The 24,734-nt window shown below is 41.3% G+C and overlaps 1 protein-coding gene across 5 annotated transcripts in view; it reads left to right on the top strand.

Annotated features, from left to right (window-relative positions):
• DSCAM (DS cell adhesion molecule) overlaps positions 1-24,734 on the top strand; it is a 579,300-nt gene that overhangs the window by 387,066 nt on the left and 167,500 nt on the right. For all 5 annotated transcript variants that reach the window (XM_053310684.1, XM_053310683.1, XM_053310686.1 and 2 more), the window contains 3 exons: positions 4,557-4,753; positions 17,442-17,538; positions 20,423-20,551. In XM_053310684.1, coding sequence (XP_053166659.1) covers positions 4,557-4,753; positions 17,442-17,538; positions 20,423-20,551 — 423 coding nt within the window. The remainder of the gene's footprint in view (positions 1-4,556; positions 4,754-17,441; positions 17,539-20,422; positions 20,552-24,734) is intronic.

Raw genomic sequence — 24,734 nt, 5'->3', positions numbered from 1 at the left:
TCACATAAAATAAATCACCTCCTTTCCCCATAATGTGACCTGAAACTGCTTCTAAGTGAATAAGATATGAACTCTAAATGTTCACAGTCTTTACCCTGACACATTCAATCATATCACAAGGCGCCGGCATAGCTGCCAAGCTTTTGAGATGTTGTCATTCTTATTAAAGCTTAGCATCACATAAGACCAGTTCTAGCTTGGAAACACGTGTTTGGGTAATACTTATAATCAAAGCAATTTTATTATATGACTGTAAGAAGCCAGCAGAAATTATATTTTAGTACATGCTGGATCCTTGTTAATTCCAGTCTGCTTTATATGGATTAGGTTTTGCCAGTATGCAGGCTCTGATATTCTGCTGAATGTAATTACATTATACAGAGAGAGAGAGAGAGAGGTTTGGGTCTCAAGATTGCAGAAATACTTGCAATGTACCACAATAATAAATAAATATAAATAAATAATTGAGATCTGCAAGATCGTGGTTTTTAAAATGTAATTTTTATTTAATTTTTCCAAATACCAGATGACATTCTGCACAGTGTTAGAACTGTTTGACAGGAACTGCAGCTGTGGAAGATTGCATCACAGCCCCACCCAGCATGTTTCTCAGCTGGTGTGGAGTTATTTTAGCTGCTCTCTCCTCCCTCCAGAATGACTTTTTGACTTCACAAATATATCCTTGAAGACTGTGCAAGTTTCACATGACTTCTGCATGATGTATGTATGACATCTAATCTCATGGAAAACCAGTCATTGGTCACCTCTGGCTTGAACACTTGATACCATACCCTCACACTACCCCAGATTTCCCAGCAGTTATAGGACTGTGGTAATGGTTGCCTCACTATGTATCTAGAGGCCACACACACAATTTCTTACTTCACACAGAGGTAGATAAAAAGCGATTGTGAATAAAGTTTGTTGCAGTTAAACTAGGAAGAACAAGAAAGCAGCTCTAAAGAGGAAGAAGACTCAGGGGGCCTTTCCAGATTATTATTATTTTTAAAATGTTCAGCCATTATTCTGTTGTTGTGGGGGATACAAACACCTCTTTTCCTAATGGAGTCGTCGCTCAGTTGGTGTGACTGATTCAGATGCCATTTCTAAACATAACGCTTCTGTTGCAGGGAAATGAGATGTTTCTCAGCAATCAAGCCTTGTGGTCAGGGAATTACAGATTCCAGTTACAGGTTCCAGTTTACACACACCATTGAAGCTAGTACTTCCAATGCTGTAATTAGTGCCATACAGATTTGGTTCTATGAGTATCATGGACATCTACTAAATATTGTTTGTGATGTCATCAAGCAGTATAACATGCCAGCCCCTTTTTCATGCTATTTTGTACAGGTTTTTAAAGTTTCAATTTCCTTTTTATGATGTCTTCTTCTTTAATGGCAGAACTTCCACTGCACCACTCAAGTAGGGGAGACCTACACTAACCCTTTGAACCCTAACTTAGCAAGTACTAACAAAACTATTTCCACACCTTAACAGCAATATCCTAGCCCTTCATGGTCTCTTCATCTGGGAGGTTTTTTTATTTTTATTATTTGTTTATTTATTTATTTATTTGATTTATATACCACCCTTCCAAAAATGGCTCAGGTATCAAAAGATATCAAAATCTTTTTGATATAGATTTTAGAAGACACCCTCTCCTCTCTCTCAGTGCACATAACTGTGTGGAAAAAAGCAATTCTTACAAATTTCACTGCCCTGCTTTTGGTAACAAGGAAGTGGAATTGTTAAAAACTGGGGGCAAAACATTCCTCTAATTTATATCCCGTTTCATAGGGATTGGATTTAATGCTGTGAAGGACTTGTGATAGGTGGCAGGTTTCACATGGGGGAAAGTGTTTTTGGATCTCCTTTGTTGGATCAGTTGGATCAGTTTCATGTTGGATCAGTTTCATGCTATGGCAGTGGGAGGATATTTCTGATGAGTGTGTTGAATAGGAATTATAAAGTTACCTCTGAAAGGGAAGAATTTCTATACTGTAAGCTAAGTTTTCGTGTCTTGGCATCTATTCATTTATTTTAAATGAGGAAATAGGTTACTAATTCAACAATGAAATATTGTATTCAAATGTTAGAGTGGGCAAAGGAACCTCAGAAAATACTTGCTCATAATTACGAACAAATGAGTTTCAGAGGAAAATAAAATGGTGCAGTACAAAATAATACCTAGAAGGATAAATCTACAGTAGCCTCAACAAAACAAGATGTAAGTGTCTGTTCTAAAATACACCTCCCAGAACTATGTGTCAATAAGGCTTTGAAACCTAGAAATGGTTTCAGTGCCAGACCTCAGCCGAAAGACACACACACAAAATCTTGCCCTGAAATGTGTTGATTGGTTAAGGTCGTTGGCAGTCGGTGGAGTTTAGGTGACCACTTGCAATTCACCTACCTAAAATCAATTCCAGATTTACTGTGTGCATGGATGAGTTATGTTGGCCACACTGCTCCCCAATTTAGAGGGAAAGCAGGCCCATTCACACATGATGCTGCACACTCATACAATGAATGGACAGTGTACACAGGTGCAGTCATTCATATGTTATGCTTGTCGTAGGTACAAAAGTATACTTCCTGTCAGTATCATGCATTTGAAGGGCCTGAATATAGCCTCACTTTTCAAATAAACACAGGTAGAGACTGTTCAGATGAGCAGCCCTACCCAGGCTTGCAAAGCCTGACCCAGGTAGAGCTGCTCGAGTGGAGTGCCTGGATTGGACCTGATCCCACTACTGCCCTGCCGGGTAGCCCAACTATGTTACCTGGGCTTTTACTGGGTTAGAAGGGCGCAGTCCCTGGTTGTGTGCATGCTTGAGCTGCCTACAGTCTGAGCTTGCACAAAGCCAGGTGGCAAAAGTGAAGAGCAGTAGGGGAATCCCCCAAAGCACCATGCTCCTGGCTCTGCTACTGGCCGCAGCTTGGCTCATGGGCTACAGTGAGTGGCAGAGTTGTAAGGTAAAGGCGATCATGTACAGGGCCAGACATCTGTACACTTGTACAGCATAATGTCTGAATTGGCAGATGGAAACTTGATGTATATGGTACATATGGCAGCCTGATGGCACTGGATGGACTTTGACATTATCCAGTGCAGTAATGGAGTTATGGAAAACCATATTGAATCGTATATCTCACCAGCCATTTTTCATATTTCATCATATGCAGATTCATTTTCAAAGTGAGCCTAATATATTATGGACATGATCCAGCCTTTACAAATGGGGACTAGGAAGTACAGGTTGACAACTTCAGCTCAGTCTCTGCGTTCAGGAATGGGTGGGGAAAGTACTTTGCAAAGCAGGAGGTGTCTCAGCTGTTACTGGCAATCATAGACTTTCTAAGCACAATCTTATAGACTAGGAGGAAACAAAAAGGGGCCAAGTAGATTGGCAGAAATGGCTATCCACAATCGGATCATTCTAGCTGGTCTGACATTCTACCAAGTCTAAGCAGGTGCTTGTTTGCGTGTGTTGGAGAGGTGGGTGGAATGGAAGACCTCCCATTGCTGCCTCATGATCTACTACGTTTAGCTACATTTGGTGCATTTATGGTGTAGCGGGGGGCTGTATGCTCAGCGTACATGCTATCCCTTGAGTCTAGATGCAGATATCAGTGATACCATCACTAGAACCTATATGCTTCATTTTGTTTATGCATCTTTGCACCCTGCCCTCCATATGCAGACCCTTGGGCTTAGATTGTGCCATATGTAGTTTCAAGTAAAAACTAGGTAGTTAGGTAAAAGCTAGATAGTAAAGGTATGTGAAGATACTTTCATTCTTTTTATGTTAATAAATTCTATGTATAACAAAGAAACTACTAGCCAAAATATCTCTTCTTTTCTGGAACATAATCGGAGAAGGTCTGTGATGTTTTTCAGATAGGCAGTGTTGGAGAAAGTAGATTTTCAACATTGCTCCTGTTATGAACACGTATCATTTCTCACCACAAACCTTTCCAGGATATTTCTGTAATGCTGATATCCACATGAGATTCAGTTCTCAAAGCATTTGCTGCAGCTTGCGATCTTGCTAGCTAAAAAATCAGTTTGTTATGGTTCAGAACCTTTTCAGTGGGATGGATTGCATTCTGACATATTGTCATATACGAGCATCAATACCTCTGACATACAAAAAGGTCATGCTGCCAAATAATAGCATTTCAAAGTAGTAATTAAAATAATTCATTTAAAAGAGACTTTTCCATGCTATCCATAACTGCTATTTTTCTTTGAAGATGAAACAGAAGGGCAATGTATGTTATACTACGATATTCCAGTGTCTTTTCTTAAATCAAGAAACACAAAATTTTATATTTATTTATTTGAAACATTTGATATACCACCCATTCCGAAGACTCTGGAAGCTCAACATAAGATAAATTCAGTTGGAAATCGGTAGACATAAGTGAGGCTTATCCAGTGAGACCTCCTGTAGATTCCATCTCCTCCTCCTCCTCCTCCTCCTCCTCCTCCTCCTCCTCACAATGTGTATCAAGTTGTTAATTTGTATTTACAATTTTTTTTATTTTAGTTCCTGCAATGATAACCTCCTATCCAAACACCACCTTGGCAACACAGGGTCAAAAGAAAGAGATGAGTTGCACAGCACAAGGAGAAAAACCCATCATTGTCCGCTGGGAGAAAGAAGACAGAATAATTAATCCTGAAATGTCCCGCTATCTTGTTTCCACCAAGGAAGTGGGTGATGAAGTGATCTCTACTCTGCAGGTGATATAACCAGCCTGGTGTCTGCCTATGACTCGTGTGTCATTTCATTCTAAGAATAAGAGCAAATGGTATTATTGGGCTTATTTGGGAAGTGCCTTTCTTCCACTGTTCACACACCCTTTATGTACAAAAGTACATGCCACACTAGTTCCCATCTAAGGAGGGTTGTGGCAGTGAACTCATGTTGAAGATATCCCAGAGAAATCCTTTTTTCTTCCTTCTAAAGAGGGATGACTGATCTTCTTTGCACTGGACAGAGAGGCTTTGGTAGGAGACGGAAAAATCCATACTTCTTGGAGGAAGGGAGATATATATGTAATACACAGAACAAATAAATATAATGGTGATATTAAAATGAACAACTAGTCCAGGTATTGTACATTCTCCTCTTTAAAAATTCTATACTCTTGTTAACTCTTCTCTCAGGACTGATTCATATGCTATCCTCTTAAAGGGGAAACATCTGTAATCAAGAACCCCCATCAGTGCAACCTTTATTGACTTTCAAGGGAGATAGGATCCACTCTTCTTCTGTGGGCTAGTACAGATGGTGGCATCTGGAGAGTAGGGAGAACTTGCTAGCAATTACAGCCTAAGCTCAGTGTACAGCGTCATTGGTACTCGCCTTGCAACAGCATAGAATTAGGCCTTTGCTGGAAGTGTTGGCTGTTGCCAACAGCTGTTGCCACCTGTACTGCTTGTGACTATTAGCTGAGCCTCCTGCTTTCATCCATTGCAGTCTGTGGGTGGGTGTGATTAAAGAGAATATATCATTAGGAGGGTAAACTGTGAATATATTAGTGTAAACTGCCCAGAGATGGAAATTTGGGGTGGTCTATGAATTTGATAAATAAGTAAATAAAATTGAAGAGTGTTAAACTGAGCCACTGTTTGTGTACACATGACCTCAGGTTACTTCAGACATTTCATATATTGGCAACAGTCATCATATGGACAAGTCACTACAAATATTGCCTCTTCCCACCTCCCAATCTGGCTCCCAATTGGGGTAATTTGCTTAAGATGGTACAAGGCAATGATCTGTGTTGACAAAAGCTAGCAATTTCACATATCATAAGAACAGCCCTGCTGGAATAGGCCCAAAGCCCATCTAGTCCAACATCCTGTTTCACACCGTGGCCCACCAGATGCCGCTGGAAGCCTAAAGGCAGGAGTTGAGGGCATGCCCTGCTTTTACTCCCCTGCAACTGGTATCTGAGGCTAGAGGTGGCCTATAGCCCTCTGAATAGTAGCCATTGATAGACCTCTCCTCCATGAAGTTATCCAAACCCTTCTTAAAGCCATCCAGGTTGTTGACTGCCACCACATCTTGTGGCAGAGAATTCCACAAGTTTATTATGTGTTGTGTGAAAAGGTGCTTCTGTTTATTGGTCCTAAATTTCCTGACAATCAATTTCATGGGATGACCCCTGGTTCTAGTGTTATGTGAGAGGCATGAAAATCCCTCTCTATCCCCCCTCTCCACACCATGCATGATTTTATAGACCTCTATCATGTCTCCCCGCAATTGTCTTTTTTCTAAACTAAAAAGCCCCAGGTGCTGTAGCCTTGCATCATAAGAAAGGTGCTCTAGGCCCCGATCATCTTGGTTGCTCTCTTCTCAACCTTTTCCAGTTCTACAATGTTTTTCTCTGGTTGTTGTAACCAGAATTATATGCAGTACTCCAAGTGTGGCCACACCATAGTTTTGTATAAGGGCATTATGATAACAGCAGTTTTATTTTCGTTCCCCTTCCTAATGATCCCTAGCATGGAACTGGCCTTTGTCACACCTGCCACACATTGAGTTGACATTTTCAACGAGCTGTCCACCACAACCCCAGATCCCTCTCCTGGTCAGTCACTGACAGCTCAGACCCCATCAGCTTATACATGAAGTTGGGGCTTTTTGTACTTCTGTTATGAAAGGCACAATTTATCAGTGAATAATATCCCTCTTGGCCTCACTTTTGACCATCTATAGAATAGTTAGATAATTGTGTGCAGTATTCAGGCAGACATCTGGATATTAGCCAATATGCAAGTTAAAGCCAGATTGATAAATAAATGAAATGTTTATTAAAATGAGTTGAAATGAGAATAAAAGGCACATTGTAAAGTGATGCAGGAGAACAATCTTTTATTTAGTGGGATCTTTATGCTGATATATGCAGATGGCATTGCTTTGTCAATAACTGATCCTGTTAGATCTTTAGAAAAGACTTTTCCAAAATTAAGGGTGTAGGGTATAATCTCAGATTGAGAAAAATCAGAATTATTGGGAGTGGGAAAATGTGAATATTGAACCAGTGTCACAAATTCTGCTCTTAGATAAAGCACCTTGGAACTAATCAACTAAGGCTACATACCTATGAGTGTGTAAAGAGGAGCAGATATGAGTTTTTCTGTTGTGGGGGTCGAAGAAAGGTTGCTTAAGAACATAAGAACAGCCCTGCTGGATCAGGCCCAAGGCCCATCTAGTCCAGCATCCCGTTTCGCACAGTGGCCCACCAGATGCCGCTGGAAGCCACAGGCAGGAGTTGAGGGCATGCCCTCTCTCCTGCTGTTACTCCCCTGCAACTGGTACCCAGAGGCACCCCACCCCCGAGGCTGGAGGTGGCTGACAGCCCTCCGACTAGTAGCCGTCAATAGACCTCTCCTCCATGAAGTTATCCAAACCCCTCTTAAAGCCAGGAGAGCCAGTGTGGTGTAGTGGTTAGAGTGCTGGACTAGGACCGGGGAGACTCGAGTTCAAATCCCCATTCAGCCATGAAACTAGCTGGGAGACTCTGGGCCAGTCACTTCTCTCTCAGCCTAACCCACTTCACAGGGTTGTTGTGAAAGAGAAACTCAAGTATGTAGTACACCGCTCTGGGCTCCTTGGAGGAAGAGCGGGATATAAATGTAAACATAATAATAATAACAATAATAATAAAGCCATCCATGTTGTTGGCTGCCACCACATCTTGTTGCAGAGAATTCCACAAGTTGATTATGCGTTGTGTGAAACAGTACTTCCGTTTGCTGGTCCTAGATTTCCTGGCAATCAATTTCATGGGATGACCCCTGGTTCTAGTGTTATGTGAGAGGGAGAAGAATTTCTCTCTATCCACTTTCTCCACACCATGCATGATTTTATAGACCTCTATCATGTCTCCCCGCAGTCATTTTTTTTCTAAACTAATTAGCCCCAGCTTTTGTAGCCTAGCCTCATAAGAAAGGTGCTCTAGACCCCAAATCATCTTGGCTGCCCTCTTCTGCACCTTTTCCAGTTCTACAATGTCCTTTTTTAGAAGTGGTGACCAGAATTGAACACAGTACTCCAGGTGTGGCCACACCCTCATTTTGTATAAGGGCATTATAATATTAGCAGTTTTATTTTCAAACTCCTTCCTAATAATCCCTAGCATGGAATTGGCCTTTTTAAAGCTGCCGCACATTGAGTCGACACTTTCAACGAGCTGTCCACCAGGTTCTCAAGATCCCTCTCCTGGTCAGTCACCGACAGCTCAGATCCTATCATGGTATACTTGGTTGGGGTTCTTCGTCCCAATGTGCATCCCTTTACACTTGCCAACATTGAACTGCATTTGCCACTTTGTCGCCCGCTCACCCAGTTTGGCGAGATCCTTTTGGAGTTCTTCACAATCATTTATGGATTTCACTACCTGAAAGAGTTTGGTATCATCTGCAAATTTGGCCACCTCGCTGCTTACCCCTGCTTCTAGATCATTTATGAATAAATTAAAAAGCACTGGTCCCAGTACAGAGCCCTGGGGGACCCCACTTCTTACTTCCCTCCATTGTGAAAACTCTCCATTAATACCTACCCTCTGGTTCCTGTCTTTCAACCAGTTAGCAATCCACACATATACTTGTCCCCTTATCCCATGACTACTAAGTTTCCTCAGGAGTCGTTGATGAGGAACTTTGTCAAAAGCTTTTTGGAAGTCCAGGTATACTATGTCAACTGGATCACCTTGATCCACACACTTGTTGACACTCTCAAAGAACTCCAAAAGGTTGGTGAGGCAAGATTCACCTTTGCGGAACCCATGCTGATTCACTCCCAGCAGGGCCTGTTCTTCTATGTGCTTTACAATTTTATCCTTGAGGATGCTTTCCATCAATTTGCCTTGAATGGATGTTAAGCTAACTGGCCTGTAATTTCCCGGATCACCCCTGGATCCCTTCTTGAAAATCGGTGTTACATTTCCTACTCTCCAGTCCTCTGGTACAGAACCTGATTGCAGGGATAAGTTATATATTTTAGCAAGGAGGTCAACAATTTCATATTTGAGTTCTTTGAGGACTCTTGGATGGATGCCATCAGGCCCTGGTGATTTGTTAGCTTTCAGTTTTTCCAGGCAGTTTAGAACATCATCTCTCGTCACTTTTATCTGGCTCAGTTCTTTAGCCGCCATCCCCGAAAAGCCTGTTTCAGTATCCTTTGCCGAGAAGACGGACTCAAAGAACTCATTTAGCTTCTCTGCAACCTCATTATCTTCCTTAATAATCCCTTTCACTCCCTCATTGTCTAATGGTCCAACTGCCTCCCTGGCAGGTTTCCTGCTTCTGGTGTATTTGAAGATGTTTTTATTATTCCCCTTGATGCTTTTAGCTAAATGTTCCTTAAACTCTCTTTTTGCCTGCCTTATTGTCACCTTGCATTTCTTTGGCCAGAGTTTGTGTTCCTTTCTGTTCTCTTCATTTGGACAGGCCTTCCAATTTCGGAAGGAAGTCTTCTTCCCTTTTATGGCTTCCTTGACAGTACCCGTTAGCAATGCTGGCATCTTCCTGGACTTCGTGGTACCTTTTCACTTTTTGGGTATACAGTCTAACTGGTCTTCTAGTACTGTAGTTTTGAGTAAACTCCATGCACTCTGGAGTGAAGTGAATCTCCTGATTTTCCCTTTCAGCTTCTTTTTCACCATACTCCTCATTTTCGAGAAGTTTCCTCCTCTGAAATTCAAAATGTCTGTGTTAGACTTCCTTGGTGACTCTCTCCCCACATGTATGCTGAATTTGATGGCACTATGGTCACTGTTCCCTAAAGGGTCGATGACATTGACATCATGCACCAAGTCCTGGGAGCTACTCAGAATTAAGTCCAAGGTTGCCTTCTCTCTGGTCGGTTCCAAGACTAACTGTTCTAGGGCACAGTCATTTAGCATATCTAGAAGTCTGACCTCTTTGTCCTGACCTGACTGTGAATTTACTCAGTCTATGTGTGGATAATTGAAGTCACCCATGATTACAGCCCTGCCTCTCCTTGATGCCTCCCTGATTTCCTGCTCCAACTCCCAGTCACTGTCAGTGTTTTGATCAGGAAGGCGATAGCATGTCCCCAGTAGCATGCTCCCTTTCAGGCCTTGTATTGTCACCCACAGGGTTTCTGTGGAGGACTCCAGTCCACCCAGGTTTTCTAGCTTGTTAGATTCTATGCCTTCTTTAACATACAGTGCTACTCCACCTCCAAGGCACCCCTCCCTGTCCTTTCCTCCAAGGCGCCCCTCCCTGACCCTGCTTTTTTCTCTTTGCCTCTCCTTACATGCTTCAGGTGGAACATTCTGCTTCTTTCCTCTCCATAGTACCTTTTGTGTTTATCAAATGTATGTTTGGCTATTTACTTTTCCAAACACATCTTATAACTATTGAAAAACTGATCCAAGTAGAAGGGGGCGTAGCTTTGTGACTGACACAGGGGCCAGTCAGTCATTATGAAGTCTTATATTAATGGTATCTTAATGGCCTTTGTACGTAGTCTGGAAACTTCAGTTGGTTCAGAATGTGGCAGTCAGGTTTGTCTCTGGGTCATCTCGGAGAGACCACATTACTCCTTTGCTGATGGAGCTACACTGGCTGCCAATAGGTTTCCGGGCAAAATACAAAGTGCTAGTTATAACTTATAAAGCCCTAAACGGCTTAGGCCCTGGGTATTTAAGAAAGCGTCTTCTTCACTATGAGCCCCACCACCATTGGGTGAGCGTCACTATGAGCCCCACCACCCACCATTGAGGTCACTTGAGGAGGTCCGTCTCCAGTTGCCACCAACTCGTTTGGTGGCTACACAGAGACAGGCCTTCGGGGCTGCTGCCCCGAGATTGTGGAATGCGCTCCCTGCTGGGATACGATCCTACCCAACTCTGGCAGTTTTTAAAAAACTTCTGAAAACACATCTCTTCAACCAGGCTTTCTCAGCTTTTTAAAACTTGTTTTTAAATTGTTCTGATTATTTAATTGCTGTTTTACGATGTTTTAAATTGTTAATCATTGTTTTATGCTTTTATAATTTTTCTTTTAATTATTAACTGATTTTAATGGTATTTTTAATGTAATCCACCCTGAGCCTTTTGGAAGGGTGGTATAAAATTTTTAATCATCATCATCATCATCATCATCTTACCCAACAAAAACTGCAGAGAATAGGATCAGAATCAACAGATAATATTTTTGGAGATGCAGTAAGTATTAATGCTAATGGTGTGTGTGTATTGGAGAGAATGATTTAATAACATGTCATTACTGCATCCTGAAGAGTGCTGTAAAATTCACAGAGTTATTGACTGACATCCAGAGCATCAATATGGAGATACACACATGTTAGGAGTTGTGTCCCCTGCACAGAGAGGCTGCTCTTAATTCAGTTGGAGTCTTCTTGAGCAGCAGAGCATGTGTGCAGGGAGAGAGATTTTTTGTTGCTCTCCCCTACCTCTGTAAGTGCTCATTACCTTCCAGAAATATGTCCTAAAGGTAACACTGAGTTGAGTACATAGTAGCATCTACAGATTGCAGCTCTGAATGTCAACCATCAGGACCCATGAGTTATATCATATTCAGAATTTGTTGTCAGCCTTATTTTTCTCACAATAATTGGATTGGCGTAAAGATGGATGGATGACCTCATTTAATTAAAATGTCTATGGAAGATTTTCTTTAGACCTTCTTCTTCATGTGCATATGGAACACATGGAGGGAGAGCAGGATTGTTTCTGTTGGCCCTGCTTCCAGGCCATCACACCAGTATGGAGGAGAAGGCTCAAATAGGACCCTAGTCCTCATGTATTATACATGACTTCTCCACTTTGCTAAACCGAGTCTGCCCTGGTTGCATATGAATGGAAGACTACATGTGTGAGCACTGTAACCCTAACCATTAGGAGATGGGGCCACTCTTGGAAGAGTATCTGAGATTCCAAGTTCCCTCCCTGGCATATCCAAGATAGGGCTGAGAGAGATTCCTGCCTGCAACCTTGAAGAAGCTGTTGCCAGTCGGTGTAGACAACACTGAGCTAGATGGACCAATGCTCCGACTTAGTATATGGCCACTTCCTATGATTCTGTGATCCTAGATCATCTACTACTACTACAACTACTACTAAGGAGCCAGCGTGGTTAGTGGTTAGAGTGCTGGACTAGGACCAGGGAGACCTGAATTCAAATCCCCATTCAGCCATGATACTAGCTGGGTGACTCTGGGCCAGTCACTTCTCTCTCAGCCTAACCTACATCACAGGGTGTTATGAGGAGAAACTTAAGTATGTAGTACACCTCTCTAGGCTCCTTGGAGGAAGAGTGGGATATAAAATGTAAAATAATAATAATAATAATAATAATAATAATAATACGAATATTTATAGATCGCTTTTCAACAAAAAGTTATCAAAGCAATTTACATCGGAAAAACAATAATATATAAATAAGTTGGTTCCCTGTCCCAAAAGGGCTCTCAATCTAATATGAAACACAAGCTAGACACCAGCGACAGCCACTGGACAGAATTGACTTTGCTAACTGGGCAAAGAAGCAGCTTTTAACGTGGCAGCGGGAGAGTAACGGGCCCTATCCGCTGCCAGCACAGTACCTCCAGTGACTGTTGCTGGTGTCTATCTGATGTTTCCTTTTAGATTGTGAGCCATTTGGGGACAGGGATCCATCTTATTTATTTGTTGTTTCTCTGTGTAAACCGCCCTGAGCTATTTTTGGAAGGGCGCTTTAGAAATTGAATTAATAATAATAATAATAATAACAACAACAACAACCTCAACACCATAGGGGCCACAGAAATCACCATCAGCCAATTACAAAAAGCAACTTTACTGGGAACAGCCTATATTCTGTGACAATATCTATAATAACAGCAACAACATTGATAATATAATTCAGCCATCCCAGGTCCTTGGGAAGGACTCGATGTCTGGATAAAACAAACCAGTCAATAACACCTGTCTGACTATGTAAATAAATAATAATAATTGCAGTAGTAGAAGTAGTAGTAGTAGTAGAAATAGTAGTAGTAGAAGAAGTAGATGTAGCCCCCCAGTGAGGCACTACCTTGGCGTGGTTGTGGGGCTTGCGTGCTCTGAGGAAGGTGAGAGCTATGCCAGAGGTCCAACCATACTGGGCAGGTCACGCCAGAGGAGCCAGATGAAGAGTGCCTCTCCCATCAACAATGTGGTGAGATGTAGCTTTAATAAATCTATACCAGATCGGCTGTCACCTGGGTCAACAAGGACTTTGCCAGGTGCTGGAGTCCCTCGACATCTGGTGGCAAGTGGGCTACAGGACTCAGGATCTTTAACTGAGCAACCAGGGCTGGAGACTGCAGGATAACTGGAAGAAACGTCGGTTAACCAGAAAAAATATACAAAAAATGCCAAGGAAATAATGATCTGCTATGACGAGTCTAGTCCAACTAGAAGATCTTATTTAAAAAGAATGTACCAAATTTGGAATGAGAAGAATCCAGATACAGAAATAACAGAACAAAGGCTAGCAGACCAGAGAAGATACATAATAAAAAATAAAGTATTCACAGGAGTTGAGCTGGAAGAACTGCAAAGAGCAACACAGGCTCAAGATATGGAAGAAGAATTACCACCAATTGAAGAAGTTGCTCAGGTGCAGGTGGAGGAGGTGTTGGAAATCGAGGATGCCACTGTTACTGAAATGTTTCAAAATCAAAACCAGGCAACCTCCCCTTTGCCTTCACCTCAAAAACCCGAATGCTGTTTAACAGAAAAGCAACAAGAACTAAAGCAAAAAATAACTGAGCACATGAACCAAACAACCACCAGGGTTCGACTTCCAGCTCTAAAAACAGTTGCCAATAAACAACTCACTCAGGCATTAAAAGATGTCAATGCTGCACTTGCAGAAATAACAACCAATAATTTGCAAGAAACAAAGCAACTAATGTACAGTGCAGCAACAATAACAGCACAATAGCTCAGATATAAGATGAGTGGACCTGTAAAAAAAGAAAGTAGTACATCACCAAAATGGAAGATTAGATTAGAAAATAAAATCTCCAGGCTTAGATCAGATGCTAGTAAATTGAAAGATATGAAAGACAAGAAGCTGAAGAATGAAAACACCAAACAGTATCTGATCCAAAAATACCACCTAGATTCAAGGAAAATTAGAGAAGACCTGGAAATAATAAAGCAGCAAATAACAGCTGTGTCAAAGAAGATTAGCAGGTACGAAGCCAGACTCACACAACACAGGCAGAATCTCCAATTCCAGTTGAATCAGAGTCGTTTCTACCAAAGCATAGAAGGAGAAACTGCAAGAAACATAGAAACACCAAATAAAGAAGAAACAGTGCAATTCTAGGGGAAATTATGGGACAGTCCAATAGATTAAAATAAAAAAGCAGGCTGGGTAAAAGAGGTAAAAAAATGTAACCAACAAATGCAAGATCTAATAATAACACCAGAATTAATAAGTGAAAGAGAAAAGAAAATTAAAAATTGGACTGCACCAGGCAATGATGAACTGCATGGCTTTTGGCTTAAACACCTAACAAGCCTTCATAAACAACTATCAAAACAGTTCAATCACGTTTTGCAAGGAGGTGATATTGAACAATGGCTAACAACTGGGAAAACTCATCTTATAATGAAAGACCCAGCAAAAGGTGCAGTTCCAAGTAATTATAGACAGATAACCTGCCTTGCAACCATATTGAAATTATTAACTGGAATAATAGCAGATGAAGTAATGCAACACTTATTAATTATTAAGCAGCTTCCAGTTGAACAGAAAGGAAATTACCCAAACACCAGAGGCACAAAAGAGCAGCTGCTGATTGACAAAATGATTTTAGAAAATTGCAAGAGAAGAGAAGAAAATTGCAAGAGTACTAGCAACACCAATCTAAGTGTTGCATGGATTAACTACAAGAAAGTCTTCGACTCATTGCCTCACACATGGATACTAAAATGTTTAGAAACAACTGGTGTCAGCAAAAACATTCAGATATTTATTTAAAAAAGCAATGAACATGTGGAGTACGCAGTTAACAATCAATGGTGAGACACTTGGACAGGTTAGCATTAGAAGAGGCATTTTCCAAGGGGACTCACTATCCCCTCTGTTGTTTGTAATCGCCATCACTCCACTTTCACAAATACTAAACAGAACAGGCCTCGGATACCAAACATCTAAAAAATCAACCATCTGCTGTACATGGACGACCTGAAGTTGTATGGAAAGTCCCAGTCAGAAATCGAATCACTGCTAAAAACTGTCCGTATATTCAGTAGCGATATAGCAATGGAGTTTGGACTAGACAAGTGTGCTGTATTAATAATGATCAGAGGGAAAATAAGAAAAACAGAAGGAATATAACTGCCCAGTGGAAGCAATATCAAGAACCTGGAAGAGAAAGAACCTTACAAATACTTGGGCATTCTCCAGGCTGATAACATTGCACACACTGAAGTTAAAAGAAAAATTGGAAGTGAATACATCAAGAGAGTTAGAAAAATCCTCAAGTCCAAACTCAATGGGGGGAACACCATACACGCCATAAACACCTGGGCTATACCTGTTATCAGATACACTGCAGGAATAATAGACTGGACCCAGACAGAGCTCAAGACGCTAGATCGTAAGACCAGGAAAATAATGTCCATCAATCATGCTCTGCAACCCTGCAGTGATGTAGAATAGCTATACCTCCCTCGCAGCTCAGGTGGAAGAGGAATGCTGCAAGTCCATCAAACTGTAGAGGAGGAGAAAAGACGCCTTGAAGAATATATCAAGGACAGTGAAGAAGATGCACTTCAAATGGTCAATAATGCGAAACTATTCAACACCAATGAAACAACGCAGGCCTACAAGAAAGAACAAGTCAAGAACCGAGAAGAAAAATGGAGAAATAAGCCCCTGCATGGTCAATATTTGCACAATATAAGTGGAAAATCAGACATCACCAAGACCTGGCAATGGCTTAAGAATGGCAACTTGAAGAAAGAAACAGATGGTTTAATACTGGCTGCACAAGAACAGGCACTAAGAACAAATGCAATAAGAGCAAAAGTCGAAAAATCCACCACAAACAGCAAGTGCCGCCTTTGTAAAGAAGCAGATGAAACTGTGGACCACCTAATCAGCTGTTGTAAAAAGATTGCACAGACTGACTACAAACAAAGGCATGACAAAGTAGCAGGGATGATACACTGGAACATCTGCAAAAAATACAAGCTACCTGTAGCCAAAAACTGCTGGGACCATAAAATTGAAAAAGTGGTAGAAAATGAAGATGCAAAAATGTTATGGGACTTCCGTACAAACAGACAAACATCTGCCACACAATACACCAGATATAAATGTAGTCGAGAAGAAAGAAAAACAAGTCAAAATAATCGACATAGCAATACCAGGGATAGCAGAACAGAAGAAAAAGAAATAGAAAAAATAACCAAATACAAAGATCTACAAATTGAAATTGAAAGGCTGTGGCAGAAGAAGACCAAAATAATCCCAGTGGTCATTGACGCCCTGGGTGCAGTTCCAAAAGACCTTGAAGAGCACCTCAACACCATAGGGGCCACAGAAATCACCATCAGCCAATTACAAAAAGCAACATTACTGGGAACAGCCTATATTTTGCGACGATATGTATAATAATAACAGCAACGTATTGATGATAAAATTCAGCCATCCCAGGTCCTTGGGAAGGACTCGATGTCTGGATAAAACAAACCAGTCAATAACACCTGTCTGACTATGTAAACAACAACAAACAACAACAACAACAACAATTGCTCTCCCCCTGCTAATTATAAGAGAAACGCCACTTTTAAAACATGTCTTGAATTCATCTTGAATTTTGAAACAGAATGTATTCATACAGTCCTGGAATGTTTCAAAATATATCTGAACCAGGACCTTTGAGAGGGCCAGAGATTGAATATTCATTGGCAGCCCCCTTCCTCCCCCCCACCTCATTTGGATGATACCCTTTGCCAATGTTGATGTGACTCCTTGCATGTGTGAGGCCCAGGGTAGTTCTCCCCATTGTCCCTCCCCACCAGACGGCCTGATCAGAAAAATCAGTCTGAAAAAGTCTGAACTTCTGCTGTGGCAGATGAGCAGGCCTGGCCCTTATAAATTGTGTGGATGGGAATTTTCCTGGGAACCATGTGGCACTCACTTTGAGTATATGAGAAATACATAAATAGAATATGAGTCTTCAACCATGACTGTTGTGCTTTGGTACAATTGACTTGGGACCACATGTGTATGACATTGCTATGTGTTAAGTCCATGTAATGTGGTTTACTACACATACAAATTATCTACAAGGCTTGTTGCATTCAAAGTCTCTTTAAAAGATGGATTTCCTTTCAGTGTTTCCTATTGAAAATATTTTCCTTTTTTCCCATTTCCGATGTAGATTTTGCCAACGGTGAGAGAAGACTCTGGTTTCTTCTCCTGCCATGCCATCAATTCATATGGGGAGGACCGTGGAATAATTCAGCTCACTGTGCAAGGTAGGAAGAGGACAACATAAGGAAAAAAACACAGCTATTGTAGTACAGTAAGTGTATGTCATGCTCAGAAATCTGTTGGGGGGTTCTAGTCCCTGATTAAAAATAGCCTTAACTGTCAGAAATTAAAACTGCATACGAGTTTCAAACTTCAGCTGCCCAGTTCCTATTGGAATTATCAAGCAGACATGTACACATAAACATGGGATGTACCTAACGACCAGTTCGGATGATGGTCTGCCAACACATGATCAGGATAGCAACATGCCTAGAGCACGCTAGCCTTGTCATCACTGCAGGACATCCCTTTGCACTACTGGAGCATTCTTTAATCTTGTGAGGGGGGCATTCATCTGAATTTGCCCTCTACATGAACTTACAAGTTTGGAGTACATGTGGAGGGGCCATTGAGATGAACATGATTTAAAAGACACCCCATCAGCACATTGGGAAGTCCTGCTGCGATCTCAGGACACACACTCTCTGGGAGCATACTATCCAGATCATGTGTGCCAGGGATGATCATCTGCACCAATCCATAGACTTGGGGTGTGCAGAAACCCCCTGAGAAATGTCACTTATCTTCTAGAAATTCATTTGGCTTCCCTTAAATGTTCTCAGATGTTTCACCTTGGAAGGAATCCTAACATTCACTTCAAATTTCACTTCTTGCCAAACCTGTTTACCAGACACAAGTTGATCCAAGTCTGCATTAGGCTGAAACCAATACATTACCTGTCATGAGACCACTTAGGGCTAGCTTAACCCAAGAGGGTGACGACATGGATAGCAAAAAGCCCTTTCTCATGTTGGGGTTGCACGTGGCTGGTGAAACCTTTAAAGGGCTCTTGACCTCTGCGTCAGCCCTTACAGTTGCAGCCTTTTCACACCAGCACAGCATCCGTCCTGGAGGACATGCACCACTGGCATGTGGTTGGTCAGGCCAGCTCATGAGTTAAAAGCCACATAAACCTTGTTTTGGCTGCTTAGAATGCCCATATGGGTAAGTGCTTTTTGGTAGCTTCTGCAGAGCTATTTCCATGTTTAAATCAGCTCTTCCTCTTAATCAATAGGACTGCAATCTGAAATACTTACTTGTGAATAAAAATGGTTGGCATCAGTGCATCTCATCTCAATTCAATAGCTAGAGGCTCGCAGCAGCCTAAATAGGGTGAAGTAATGCAAAAGCAATTTGATTTTCTTTTTTGAGAAGAAACAGTAAGCCTGTTGTATATTTAGAAACAAAATATTTCAAGTTTAATCCATCAAAGGCTTCTGGCAATGTATTTTTGCATTCTGAATTCCAGTAGTCAGTATATCCTTAGGCTGGGTACCCCGCTACCACATTTCATGGAGAGGAGGGGAGGTGTCGTCAGGCAGGAATCGGCAGGTTCTGGAATGGCTGAGGTGATGCCCTGTCAAATGCTGAGCGAGGCAGAAATCAGCCACTGGGCTCTGCTTGCTCTGCATATGACACTTGCTCACATGCTTGTATGCCTTGCAGCTTACACACAAAATGCCAGATCCACTCAGGACTCATAAACAACCTTTCTCCCAACCCCCAATTTTCTGTGGCTACAGGTTTTGTCAGTTCCTTGTTACCACAGGTATACAGAATATCTTACTAAACCAGTCCCCTCAATAAGCTGCAGTTCTAAAACTGCGGTAAAATTGCAGTCATTTAAAGCATTTGTCAAACATGAGAAAATATATAATATGTCCCAGCAGCATGGAGGTGTCCTAGTGCTCACATGCAAGGAAACACTATTTTATTTTGGTTGAGTAATTAAGCTGCATTAACTATCCATTATAAACTACTACTGACTTTATCTTCATCGTCGAACATAAATTATAATCTCCATCCGATACACTTATACACACAAAGAATGGGTAGTGTGTCTCTCCCTCTGCTGCTCTCTCTTTAACCACCAAGATTGTATTGGTGTTGAATAATTATTAGATAGTCAAAAAAACCTCCTGGTTTTAGAGCATTTTGGCTCAAACTCCACGAAGTCGGGAAATTGGAACCTAACAGACATACCATGTGGTCAATAATTATGTTGTGCAATGTCACCAATTGTGCTTGCTTGCTTACTTCTTGCCCTCCATGCACCCACACTTTCCCTTGGTCTTTGAGGCCCAATTGAAAATGGGGAGGATGGAGTTCCTGGCACCAGGAAAGATGCCTCACTCACGGTATCCATGTGAGTGCATCAAAGGCAAGTTGTAAGTAAACAAAATTTGTGACACTGCACAACTTCATTACTGATCATGTGACATGTCTGTTAAGGCATCAGCCTTAGGTTCCAATTTCTCAGCTTTGTGGAGCCTGAGCCAGATTGAGATAGCCTTAACTCTTCTAATGGAACTTTTTTTTTTTTTTTTGGCTACTCACCTTAACTAAAGGGGCACTCCTGTGCCCCATTATTTGATAAGTTAGTCACACACTGGGGTTCTAGGCCTTTTTATTCAAACATCCTTTTAGATTAATTGGTATTCACACACACCCACCCACCCATATAATAATATTATTTCCTTGGTTCATTTACATGTAAAATACAGATGTTCCCATATAACGTGTAGCCGAAACCTGCTCAGCAAAAAAGAAATAATTCTTTTAAAATAGTCATGTGGAGTACTTGTTACCCTGGGAATTCTTTTGAGACAAATCAGGTTTCTTGTTTTAAATTAAATATTAGCTTTCCCTCCGTATGGGAATTAGGTAACTAAATGTATGTAATGCTCAGGGAGTGGAAGAAATGGCAAGCAATATTACCGTTGACAAGCCTTTTTTGTATCTTCTTGCTGTCACTTACACATAGCTCTTAACTAAAGATGTAGTTTCACATAACCTTTTGTCTAAAGCAGAGTTTGTCTGTTTACCCAGAACCTCCAGATCCTCCAGAAATAGAAATCAGAGAGGTGAGAGCACGCAGCATTGCCCTCAGATGGACGATGGGATTTGATGGAAATAGTCCAATCACAGGCTATGATATAGAATGCAAGAACAAGTCTGGTAAGAACATGTTGGAACCACTGACTTACAACTTTGAAGATTTACCTTTTTTTCTGGTTGTGTGAATGGTTTCTTTTAAAAACAGTTTATGGGGGGTGGCTCTCACTTTTGAACTCCTGAGTGTGATCATTTATGCCTTCTATCAAGAACAGTTTGCATATCTGAATGACTGCTTTTCACTATCACCCGTTAACTAAAGTGTCTAAACAGATATACCCATCTGTATTGATGACTGGCAAAATGTAAGTAAGTAAGTAAGTAAAACTTTATTTCGGTCGTAGACCAGCAATACAACAATATTAAAATAATAATGATAATAACAATAATAAGATGATAATATAAAATCAGACTACATTTATACGCATTTGGCATATTATATAACAATATTTGGCCACGATATGAATAACATCCAGATTAGGATTAGTGAGCAAATAGTTTAAATAGAAATCCTCTCCATGACCCGGAAAATTTATCAAAAGTGGGGCAATTTGTTGGCGTCTTATGTCTCTGTAATATTCACAATGCAGTAAAACATGAGCAGTTGTTTCAACGTTACCAGATCCACAAGGGCATAATCTTGATGTGTATGGTATACCCTGGAATATTCAGTATAGTCATTATATAGTATAAAGAAACTGTGTATGTTGTATACATTTTGAAAAGTGCCATTCTGAATAGGACCATTAGATGGCACAGCAAACAAAATAAATAGGTGAATGTCATCTAGTATTATACTTCCATGGGTGATGTATGCTGGCCTTCCCCATACAAAAGTCAGAAATAAAAAAAATACTGCCACATATATTCATGTTATATGGATTGTCCTATTTCTATCCTTTATAATACTGTTGAGAGAATCAGAATAAATGAAAATAAGCAAGTCCATATAAATCTCAAAATGGCAAATTTGATCTAAATTCATACAATGGAAAAATTATAATTCATATAACTGAAATAAATTATCTCAAAGAACTCTCAACTGAAAGAAGTTATCTCAAAGCTCTTTCACTTTGCACTTGTGACTCATACAAAGCAACTTGGAGTCAGCTGAGAAAAGGCACACAAGGCAGTGGGGAAACGACTTGACTAGCAAGCCAGAGGTTGCCAGTTGGAATCTCCACTGGTATGTTTCCCAGACTATGGCAAATCAAAATGGCAAATTTGATCTAAATTCATACAATGGAAAAATTATAATTCATATAACTGAAATAAATTATCTCAAAGAACTCTCAACTGAAAGAAGTTATCTCAAAGCTCTTTCACTTTGCACTTGTGACTCATACAAAGCAACTTGGAGTCAGCTGAGAAAAGGCACACAATGCAGTGGGGAAACGACTTGACTAGCAAGCCAGAGGTTGCCAGTTGGAATCTCCACTGGTATGTTTCCAATATAGGAAACTCCTATATTGGGCAGCAGTGCTATAGGAAGATGCTGGAAGGCATCATCTCATACTGCTCATGGAGATGGCAATGGTAAACCCCTCCTGTATTCTACCAAAGACAACCACAGGGCTCTGTGGTCGCCAGGAGTCAGCACCAACTCGAGGGCACACTTTACCTTTACAGTCTTGTTGGGGCTGCACCAAATTCAGACTGCAGGTGGGGAACATGTTGAAATGTGTCCAAAAGTTATGTATGTGAAAACAAGCACCATCAGAGTGAAGGCTAGCTGCAAAGCTTTGCCCTCAGACAATAGCCTTCCACCAGCAGGGAGTTTCCTAATGGGAAAAGATTCAAGATTATGCCATGTATTCTTTTATGAGCGTCAGAATTTTCTCTCACTCAAATGTTGTTACATTCCATGACAGAACTCATTTGTCTCACACTTTTGTGTCAGTTGAGATGGCTTTGTTTGAGCATTTTGAATTCCACATTTTCAATTCACACTGCCAGATTTTTCAGGATTTTAGCCTGCTTTCCAGTAGGCATATGAGGTCACCTGGCATTCCATGAGTGTCCCCCCGCCTCCACCCCTATCAACTTTGCAATGCCTGGACCACTATGAACCAAATCAGGTACAGTTGTAGGAACACATAGGGACACCTCAGTGGCATAGTTTGTGATGATGCTGTCCACCCCAATTCAAGATGGCAGATGCATGAACAATTGAAGTGCAAGTGGGCTAATGTATGGACTGTCTTACTGATCTTAACCAAATTTGGTACAGTTGTAGTCAAATGGGCTAACACAAAGGGACACCTCAACAGCATGGTTTGTGATGTCATCCACCCCAATTCAAAATCGTGTGAACATTTGAGGTGCAAATGTGCTGACTTGTGAACTGCCTACTCAGTTTGAACCAAATTTGCTACATCTGTAAGGACACATAGGGATGCCCCAATGGCGTAGTTTGTGATGATGCCATTCACCCTGATTCAAGATGACAGACATGTGAACATTTGAGGTGCAAGTGGGAACTGATTTGGTACAGTTGTAGGACACCTCAGCACTAAGTTTGTGATGATGTCATCCATCCCAATGCAAGATGGTGGACGCATGAACATTTGAGGTGCAAATGGGCTAACTTGTGAACTGCCTAACTGATCTGGACGAAATTTAATCCAGTTGTATGGACAGTGAAAAGAAAGTAGGCAGATTAGTTATTATTAGAACAACTTGTTTATAGTTCAAATGTAAAAAGGCACCTTTTTAAAGTGGAGATTTTTTTTATTGAGCAGGGGAGGAACAACTGGCCCTATCCATCCCCAGCACAGCATCCCTCCAGTGACTGTTGCTGGTGTCTAGCTTATGTTTGTTTTTTTTAGATTGTGATCCATTTTGGGACAGGAAGCCATTTTATTTATTTATATCTATGTAAACCACTTTGGGAACTTTTGTTGAAAAGCAGTATATAAATATTTATCATATTCATATTCGTAGTAAAAGAGCTTGCAGTTTGCAAGCACACTTCCTGCAAAATCACTGCCCTCTGAAGAGGAGGATTGCCAAAAATGGGGGCTGCTAGTCTCCTTTGTCACCTTAAGTGGCACAGTGGGGAAATGCTTGACTAACAAGCAAAACGTTGCCAGTTCAAATCCCCGCTGGTACTATAGTGGACAGCAGCGATATAGGAAGATGCTGAAAGGCATAATCTCATACTGTGTGGGAGGAGGCAGTGGTAAACCCCTCCTGTATTCTACCAAAGACAACCACAGGGCTCTGTGGGCGCCAGGAGTCAAAATTGACTTGATGGCACACTTTACCTTTACCTAGTCTCCTTCACCAAAACTCTCCCTAAACTGCCTGAAGCTAATGCATTCCATTCAGGTGTCTGGACAATCAAGCCAGCAGTGGCTAATGTGCAGAGGATAGCCTTAAGAAGGAGGGAGTCAGCTTTATTATATGAAGAGCAGCAAATGGGCCCAACACAGCCCTGAGCAACCTCTGCAGGCTCACTGAGGGCCTTTGGGGAAATTAGTGAAATAAATAATCAGTCATGATTCCCAGGTGGTGGTCAGGATATTCAGTAGATTTCATTGGAATATGGCTTTTCCTGAGCCCAGTCCAAGCTCCTTCAGTCCAAGTCCTGCCATACAGAGGTCATTGCTGCTTTCTAGGGTTTTCTCGTTCTGACTCTTGGGGTGGGGAGCAATGAGTGGGCAGGTATATGTGTATGTAAGCGAGAGAATGAATGAATGACTGAAGGGGAATGGGAGCAGAGAAGGGCATTATGAAGGAGGAAGGGGAGAAAGAGATGAAATTAAGGAAGGTTACCAAGTTACTTTCTCTGCCTGATGACTCTCACTGACTAAGTTTTCTCACTGGTTCTAATAGGTCACACATAGCAGTAATCTGCCAATAAAGCAAATATAGGTGGAGATCATTCAGCTGATTATTTTAAAAACATTGTTATGATCCCATCAGGATTCTGGATTCTGTTTCAATCTGGTTATATGCCATATTTACCTGAAACCACAATGAGTTTTTTTCCAAGTTGTTTGAGGGATTGTCTTAAATTCAGGGTCCTCTGCCTAGCCAAACTGTGCCAAGCCCTGGGGGTTTACAAAAAAGTGAGGAGGAGGAGGAGGAGGAGGAGGAGGAGATGGGGGGGGGCTGTGTGCTTCCCTCCCCCTCCCCTTCTGTTCTCAAATAAAGTGAGCTCCCAGCATGGCTGCTCCTGGCAGGCTCTTTCTCTCTCTCTCTCTTCCTTGCTTGCCTACCTTTCTCTTCCTTCCCAGTCTTG

Source organism: Hemicordylus capensis, chromosome 3 (genome assembly GCF_027244095.1).
Source record: "Hemicordylus capensis ecotype Gifberg chromosome 3, rHemCap1.1.pri, whole genome shotgun sequence".
Taxonomy (NCBI): domain Eukaryota; kingdom Metazoa; phylum Chordata; class Lepidosauria; order Squamata; family Cordylidae; genus Hemicordylus; species Hemicordylus capensis.
Note: the sequence above shows the minus strand (reverse complement) of the source record. Positions and strands in the feature narration are given on the sequence as shown.